The 8,900-nt window shown below is 33.7% G+C and overlaps 2 protein-coding genes across 2 annotated transcripts; both read left to right on the top strand.

The window, feature by feature from the left end:
* The first annotated feature begins 382 nt into the window (after window positions 1-382).
* On the top strand, window positions 383-1,459 carry LOC109238874. The gene is made up of 2 exons (XM_019405360.1): window positions 383-571; window positions 820-1,459. Exons 1-2 carry the CDS (start codon window positions 468-470, stop codon window positions 1,241-1,243), a joined length of 528 nt encoding a protein of 175 aa, XP_019260905.1. The 5' UTR covers window positions 383-467; the 3' UTR covers window positions 1,244-1,459.
* A 5,488-nt stretch (window positions 1,460-6,947) lies between these two features.
* Window positions 6,948-8,491, top strand: LOC109238869. Its single transcript, XM_019405349.1, has 2 exons — window positions 6,948-8,115; window positions 8,466-8,491. Exons 1-2 carry the CDS (start codon window positions 6,948-6,950, stop codon window positions 8,489-8,491), a joined length of 1,194 nt encoding a protein of 397 aa, XP_019260894.1.
* The last annotated feature ends 409 nt before the right edge of the window (window positions 8,492-8,900 follow it).

Below are 8,900 nucleotides of genomic sequence, written 5' to 3' on the forward strand. Positions count from 1 at the left end.
CAATGAAAGAATGTCCCCTCAAATACATTTTAAATTATAAACAAATAAATAAAGAATGTAGCTACGTGCCCCACGGTTCTTTTCAGCAACTAATTGGTGGCAAATTACAATAAATTACGTACTTGTCACACACGGGACCCATGAAAACGATAAGATGATTCATTTCAATATTCATACGCAATTCGAAGAAACAAAGTATTAAAAAGGTGGAAAAAAAAGAGATAAATTTTCTCCTTCTATTATGTGATTGATCTTTTTCTTTTCTTGTGTGGCAGACAATACCCTTCAAGACCCCATTCGGCCCCCACCCCACCCCCAACACCTACCCACCCACCTCACCCACTACCAAATTACATCTGTTATTTCTATATAGGGATTTTTGTACATATATATATAAAACCCCTTTGGGGAACCCGAAACAAGAAAAGTATAGTGTCCATAATAAGAGAAATGATACACAAATTAAGATGACAAGCAGCAGAGGAGCCACTGAGTGTTGCATGTGTGGAGATTATGGCTTATCTTCTCAGCTCTTCAAATGCAAAATATGCCAATCTAGATCTCAACATAGGTACCCACTTGAAATCTTTTTTATTATTATTATTATTATTTATGTTTTACTTTCACTTAATTGTGCCATTTAATTTATTTCCTTGATGCTGAGGAGCGGGGGATTTCCTGACATTTTTTTTTTAATTTTTATTAAGCTCTTAATTTTAAATTGTTATATAATATGATGGGGTGATTTAAATTGTTCCTAATGGAGATTAGTTATGCTACTTATTTTCTTGAAAATAATAACGATAAAAAGGCTTGCAGGTATTGCAGCAACTTGTATCCAAAAGCTGAGTCATATCGTATATGCAATTGGTGCTTGAGTCCAAAGGAGGTTTCTGCTGATAAAACACACAACTCTTCAAATTATTCTTCTTCTTCTTCTTCATGTAGAAATACAAGTGACGACATTCAAGATGGTCCAATAAAGTTCAAGAAAAAGCTAATTATTAGAAATGAAAATAATATTGATATTGGAATTGGACCAAGTCCAAAGGGTTCTTTAATGAAGCTGCAACTTATCAAGAAAACACAAAAGTCTATGGAGCGATCACCCTCATTGGCTGCTAGAAAAAGGGACACAATTGAAGAGAAAATAAGGAGAACAATATCAAATACGGGTATCACAAGAAAGGTACTTAAAAATAGGGTAAGAAGGTATAAGCTCTTGGATGAAGTCTCAAGCTAATCAAATTTTAAGAGTTTGTAGATTGTTAGGTTTTTTTTTTTTAAATGTATGGTTTTGGTGGTTTTGAAATTCCTAAGGCAGCCATTAATGATAGTACGTCACATCACTTGGGTTGCGGCTCTTCTTCGGACCCTGCGTAAATATAAATATAGAATACTTTATGTACTCGGTTGCCTTTTTAATAATAACAAACTATATACTCTGTGAATACACATATTTTGTGTGTGTATTTAGAAGTAAAAAGGGGTAGCATATGCAGCAATAATGGTGATAACAACCAGTCACCCAACATCATCAACATCATGGGTAGGAAATTCATGTTGAGTGTCTTATCACAATTCACAAATCACCACTATACAACATGGAAGCAATGATTAGTCAATTCTTTCTGTTTGTCTTTCTTTTACCTTAAAAAATATTCGCGTTTGGCCACAAATCCCAAATTTATTTTGAAAAATCTGATTTGGGTGAAGTTTGATTTGAAGATGAAAATGTGTTTGGACATACGTTTTCAAAACATATTTTCCAACTTTATTTTGGAAAAACATGTATATAATTCTCAAGTTTTGGGATTTTGGCCCAAAATCAGCTGGGATTTGGGATTTGGCCAAAATATGGGCAAAATTTATGGCCAAACATGAGTTTTGAAAATAAATCCCAAATTTATTTTGGCAAAACTCATGGCCAAAATGTGTAATTAAGTAGACAAATAACCGTAAATAAATACTAACTACTCTCATCATAGCACGGCATAGTGTGACTACTAGCTAGCTGCCAAGTAAGGGTGTACAAAGGAAACCGACAAACCGCACCAACCCGATAATCCGAGTCAAACCCAGAAAAAAACCCGACTATGGTTTGGTGTTGGAAAAAAAAAACCCAACCATAATTGGTTTGGTTTGGTTTTAACTAAAGAAAGTCAAACCGAAACCAAACCAACCCGACATTACATATATAGAAATTTTAGATATATTTAATATATAAATATACTTATTGTGATGTAATTTATAAATATTTCTTAAACTTTTTCATAATTATATCTTCTAAGGTATTATTTCAAGGTTGGATTTAGAACTTTTGAATGTTCCAGTAAGTTTTATAGCCATTAATATTAGTAACTTAAATAATGCTAACAAAAGCCAAAACCAAAATCAAATCAATACTAGTGCTAACAAAAGACATTCAATTCAATACTACGAACGACAATGTATTCACTACAAAAAAAAATTAAAATTAGCTACGAGCGTTGTCGCTAATCTGTCGCTAAACGCTCGTAGCTAGCAGAATTTCTTGATAATCCGTTGCTAATCCGTCGCTATATGAGATTAGATTTTTCTGTTTAGCTACAGAATTTGTCCGTCGTTAAAACCTAATATTTTAGTAGTGATTGAATATCTATTTTTTGTTTTGCAATAATTTAGATAAAAATGCATAACCTATTTTTATTTTTCTTTAGCGTTTAGTCATGTAATTAATACTCCCTTATTAGTCTACTTATTTTAGCATGACTTAGTACTTTTAGATTATGTTTATTTTTATTATGGCTTTCTAATTAGCAATATATATTTATATTACATAATTTTATGGTCTTTATTGTTGAATATTTTAGGATAATGCCATGACACATCTCAAATTTTATATTATTTTCTTGGAAAATACCTGATATTTTGTATCTTACTAGGATTAAAGAAATATTTTGAGAACAAGTTGTATGTTTTATGCTACGAAGATTTTATCGGAAAAAATCCGAATAACCCGAAAACCCGAGAAAACCCGAGATTGAAAAATCCGAGTCTTATTAGCTTGGTTTGGTCTTTAGATTTAATAACCCGACACAATTGGTTTGGTTTGATAATCGTAAAATCCGAACCAACCCGACCTATGTACACCCCTACTGCCAAGTAAGCTACTGAATCCAGCAACTAATTAAACTAGTGAAATTAACGATGAGTATGATCTTATTATATATATATACATATATATTACATAAGCATATATATTAAGTTGAACTTGCAGAATTCGTCCTAAGTCACCAAATAAACTTCACGCAGTATTGCATAAGTGATCTGAAATTTGTCAAATCGTTGAATGGAAAATGAAATAGGTAAAGGAACATATATAGGTAAGTTAGATGACCTTAGATCTCTTTCTCTTGCTTGGTTTCCTAGTCCTTGCATAAAAAAATACAAAGAAAAATACTCTGCAAACTGTATGCTTCTCTATTTTCTTAATTATTATCTTTAGATATCTCTTTTAATATTGACACGGCTGAAACGACTCCATAAAAAAGATTGAGTTAAAAAAATAAGTTTTTTCTTGCATTTCCTTCCGCCGTTTAATTAACAGTATTTTCATTTTCTCTTCCCTATAATTCGTTCGGGAAAGGGTAAAATCCATGCAAAAATTCCATTAGCGTACAGATCATCTTTACTTCACCAACTTCATTTACGTTTATTATTACATTCTATTCAATAATTAATCAGTTGTGTGATTAGTGAGTTAGTTGATGATTAGCTAGCCAGCCTAATTGCTGCTTGATGGATGTGTGCAGAACCCTAGTTATTAATATAGAAGCAAAAATATTAAGTATTGAAATATCAAATCAATTAGTATAAATTATACAGATTTGGTAAGAAAGACAATATTCAAAGGATAGGATAGTATAAAGCAAAGAAGGTCACGAGAATTAAATTGGGTTGAAAATAAAATAAAAAATCTCTAAAGTCGTTGAGACTAATGAAAAAGAGAAGGAATATTAGATTACGTGCTTTTACCCTATTCCTCAGAAAAATAATTGATCATTTGATTCAAATCGACTAAATGTTATGCTGTCTGAGCAATTATAGTATGAATACTGTTAGACTTTCCAAAATTTGATGGGACATTTGAACCGAATTCTAATATAGTGGACAAGATTTTCATGAGAATTAGATTCTCTCTGGAAACTTCCTACACCTTTTCTTTTTCTTTCGTTATTTTGGCATGTTATTTGCAAGCTAAGAGTATATATATTAGAGATAACATACTCCCTAAATGATTCGATTCCTAGCACAAAATTTTCCGTATTACCAAAGACTTGTGTGAAATGATAAGTATTCATTCATCCTTAATTAAATGTCTTGAGTTAAAGCCGTGGGTAGAGAATCGTTTTTATTAGGGAGTACTTTACGCCCTAAGTAGATTTTCCGGCGCAAATTTGAATTTAATCGGGCCCCATATGAATATCAGACACCAAATGAAAAACTAAACAATAAAAGCTTTTCTTGTTCATCATATGGGTTTTAAAAGAATAAAATAAAGATGTATAGAAAACCAAAAATACAGATGGTTTTTTTTTTTTTTAGCAAATCCACTAGGCAGGTGCCTAGGGCTAGTTTTATTGATAATAAAAGAGAAAGAAAACCACATAGGAAGAGTACAAATAAGGGGGACAATAGACCAGTAGTGTTGCTTATATGTCTTGGCTATATAATTACTCCTCTGCGCCTCACATTGCCCTTATGGCAGCCTCATGTAGAGGAGTCATGGGTTAACTGCCGGCAACGTCTCACGAGGGCATATAATCTCATAGCCATTTGGATATTTTTCCAAAGGCATTGGGGGGAGCAACACAAACTGGACTAAACCTTACCTTACTAATCCTATTGAGGCAAATAAAAAAGCCTCACCTACTAGCAAGCATGTAAAAAGAAAGAGCTAGCTAAAACTAAATATTCTATGATCATCACAGAGTTTATAACATACTCTGTGATGATATTACATAGAACTATACTAATGTGATGGTAAAATAGAAATATGTAGAAATAACAGTGATGGTCTTTCTTCTCTAGAGTTGTGTAGTCTTCAAATTGTAGATTCTTGTCTTCTTCATCGATCCTTTTCAAAATATTTTCAAAATTCATGACTTTTTCTTTGAGCGATTGGACTTTGTGGATGTAGTTTGGATGGCCTGTCTTTGTTTGGCAACTCTCATTGGAAGTCGCCTTACGTTTACATCTTCATTCACCCTGCCATCCCAACTTTTGTCCCTTGTGTGATATTTCTTGGTTTGCCCACTATGCATTGGTGATAAGTCCCCTTTCCTTGCAGCCTCTTTCCGACATTGCTGTAATATTGCATCTTCTTCACCTTCTTCATAAATATCTCTCCTCAAATTCACAGGTTGTGGAATGTCATGAGCAAGATCTTGAGGCACTAAGGTATTTCCATCTTCTTTATTGACCAAGACTGCCTCATTGTTCCTTTTACTGCTGGTTGTTGTTACCCTTCCAATGCTAGCAACATGTGGTGAGTTTAAATGACCTATGGGTGTGGAACTTACCAAAGCATGGGTTTTAGGTTTTGGCCAGTGGGTTTTTTTATATATATATATATATATATATATTACAATTTCTTTTCTTGCGTTGAGGGATTTGTAGGTCAATACAACTGCATTATTGTTGTTAGAAGAAGACTTTTTCTTCAAGGTTTTAAAGGTATACTTTAAAAGAAAAACAAATTGAAGATTGACTACTGGACTTGACCAAGTAAATTTCTGTCCATTAAAAAGAAAGACTTGACCTAGCAACGAGTGATATAGAGGACATCATTAATTACTAGAGTCAACTTCTCATTTAGCTCCGGTTTGATCACAGATTTTGCTAACCTTTTTTTAAAAAAAAAATTAAAAATATTGTTTATTCATGGAATATGATCAATTTTTTAAAAAAATAATTTTTTTTCAAGTTCCTAAAATCTTGTTTTTTAAGGTAGTTTTTGGGTGAAATTTTCTTCCACTAAAAAAACTTCAAGTTTTGTTCAAATAAAATGCATGTTCAAACACAACTTCAACTTTTAAAAATTAATTTTCAACACAATTTCAAAAACTCTTTTTAAAAATTTTAACCAAATGTATGTCCAAACACTAGCTTAGTAATTAGGATGACATATCTTGTGACACATAGCTCAATGTTTTTCAATTTGGCCAAAATAAATTCATACCATACATTCATTGTAGGCACGTCTAGACATAGGATACAATATAGAAATATTTTTTTCAAAAATAATTTCAATTTCATCTCCAGATAGGAAGATACTTTCCCACAACCAGTATCGACTGAACAATTTAATTATATAATCATCAAGTAAAGTGAAAATATATACACTTAATTCTAATTCATAACGTACATTCATTGTAGGCACGTATATTCTCTCCTGACGTTATTTTAGTTCAATTTTTGTGATTTTCCTAAGTTAAAGTTTCTATTTATTAAGAGTATCAGCTGTATTTATATGTATAGTCATATTCATAGTTAGTTGGTTGAGTTCATTGTTAGCTAATTGAGTAGACTAGTGAGGGTATATTTTGTAATTAGCTAATGGTAGTTGTTATTACATTTTCCTTACACATGTATATGTAGGACATCCAATAAAGAATGAAATCAGATTTCTTTTCCCCAAAATATCATTCTTCTAGAAGTCTCCTCTGTTCTCTCTTTCTCTCTCGTTTGAGCTCAACTGCCATAACAATGACAGCTTGAGATTACATTTTATCTTTCAATCTTAATATGGTATCAGAGCTAAGGCTCACGTATAACTCAATTCTCATTCAGGCTTATCATTTTTGTCACCAATTTTTGCTCGATTAACAGTCACAAGTCGAGAATCGTGAAACCCTAATTTTCACCCACTATTCACAGATTTGTGAATTATTTCATCTTATATCATGGCGGTAGATGGTGATACATCGAATTCAACTGATTCACCTGACGTAAACAAGGATACGTTAGATTCAACCAATCCTCTGTACATGCATCCTTCGGAAAATGCCGGATCGATACTGGTGTCGATAGTATTTGACGGAGCTGGCTATAGATCTTGGAGAAGAGGCGTCATCATAGCTCTCTCAGTGAAGAATAAGGTTGGCTTCATCAATGGAAAGTGTAAGAAGCCAGATTCCGAACATCCGATGTTTGAACAGCGGGAGAGATGCGACGATATGGTAACATCGTGGATTCTCAACTCACTTTCAAAGGATTTAGCAGATAGCTTACAATATGTAGTCGATGCAAAGGAATTATGGCAGGAACTGGAGGATAGGTACGATCAAACGAATGGAGCAAAATTATACCAGCTTGAAAGAGAAATCAATGACCTAAGTCAGGGAACCCAAGACATTACAGGATATTATACAAAAATGAAGAAGCTTTGGGAAGAATTAAACACTTTAAATGCACATGCTCAATGTAAATGCCAATGTACTTGTGGTGCCAAGGCAAGTATGCAGAAGGCGGAACAGGACATGAGGCTAATTAGGTTTTTAATGGGATTGAACGAGGTTTACACAGTCGTGAGAGGGAGCATTTTGATGATGAATCTGTTGCCCGGCATTGCACAAGCTTTTTCCATCCTAATCCAAGAAGAAAAGCAAAGGGAAGTTAGGACAAATAACCACCTGATGATAGAGTCTACTTCAATGAATGTCAATGGTCCTGCAAATCCAGGTTTTAGGACTAACTATGCTGAGAAGAGAAATAACATAGGGAACAACTCATACAGAGGCAATTATCCATCAAATAGGTCACGCTTGTTTTGTGATTACTGCAAGAAGCAAGGGCACATTAAAGACAAATGCTACAAATTACACGGATTCCCCCAGGATTTTAAATTCACTAAAGGGAAAAATGTGGCATCTGCTGCAAATGTGCATAGAGGAGCAGAAGAGATGATTCCTGGAGCACACAGTGAAATAGATGCCGGAAATCAAAGTGTGGGGATTCAAAACTTGACAAAGGAGCAGTACAATCAGCTACTGCATCTATTGGAAAACTTCCATGGTGGAAACGCAATTGAAGTCTCAAACAATATTACAAGTGGAGTAGCAAACTTTGCAGGTATACTAGCTTGCTCTACTCATAAGGAAATTATTAGTAATCTTTCACGTAAATATTTCAAATCATCTGCTGAATATTGGATTTTAGATTCCGTAGCTACAAATCATATGTCCTTTAACAAAGCCCTGTTAACCAACATTAGAATTTTACCTTATCCTTTCCTAGTAACCTTACCAAATGGATACAAAGTTAGAGTGACAGAAGTTGGTGATGCAATCCTTAGTCCCAAACTGACTTTACAAAAAGTGTTGTTTGTTCCTAGCTTTAGGTTCAATTTGATCTCAGTTCATTGTCTAACATCATATCTTAAGTCGATTGTTCAATTTTCTGATTTATCCTGCATTTTACAGGCCCCTTCAATGAAGAGGCCTCTTGAGATTGGTAGAGCAAGGAATGGTCTGTACTTCCTCTGCTCAAGATGCTAGTTCCTTGGTTCTGCCACTGTCTCTACTCCTCTCATTTCAAATTCTAGTTCTGTTTCTACTAGCAATTCAAACAATGCACAATCACACACATCACTCACTGTAAATAATGACCATTCAAAAACCTGTCCTGCTGATTGCCTTTCATCATCATCTGTAAATGTTTCATTTTCAAGCAATAAGAAAGGCTCTTGTACATCTTCTTGTTCTACTGATGTGTGCGCATCCTTTTTCAATTCTTTATCTTATGGAAAATGTGTTGATTATTTGTGGCATAATAGATTAGTCCATGTACCTTTTGTGAAAATGAGGGAAATGTACTCCATACCTGTAAACTTTGCACCCAAATAACCATTCTTATGT

This window comes from Nicotiana attenuata, unplaced genomic scaffold, assembly GCF_001879085.1.
Source record: "Nicotiana attenuata strain UT unplaced genomic scaffold, NIATTr2, whole genome shotgun sequence".
NCBI lineage: Eukaryota > Viridiplantae > Streptophyta > Magnoliopsida > Solanales > Solanaceae > Nicotiana > Nicotiana attenuata.

What these genes read in the sequence shown, in the direction of transcription:
- LOC109238874 (XM_019405360.1), top strand. Translation starts at nt 468, where the DNA reads ATGACAAGCAGCAGAGGAGCCACTGAGTGTTGCATGTGTGGAGATTAT. An exon ending in CAATCTAGATCTCAACATAG is followed by an intron (nt 572 to 819) that starts GTACCCACTTGA and finishes AAAGGCTTGCAG; the next exon opens with GTATTGCAGCAACTTGTATC.
- LOC109238869 (XM_019405349.1), top strand. Translation starts at nt 6,948, where the DNA reads ATGGCGGTAGATGGTGATACATCGAATTCAACTGATTCACCTGACGTA. An exon ending in TGGAGTAGCAAACTTTGCAG is followed by an intron (nt 8,116 to 8,465) that starts GTATACTAGCTT and finishes TGCATTTTACAG; the next exon opens with GCCCCTTCAATGAAGAGGCC.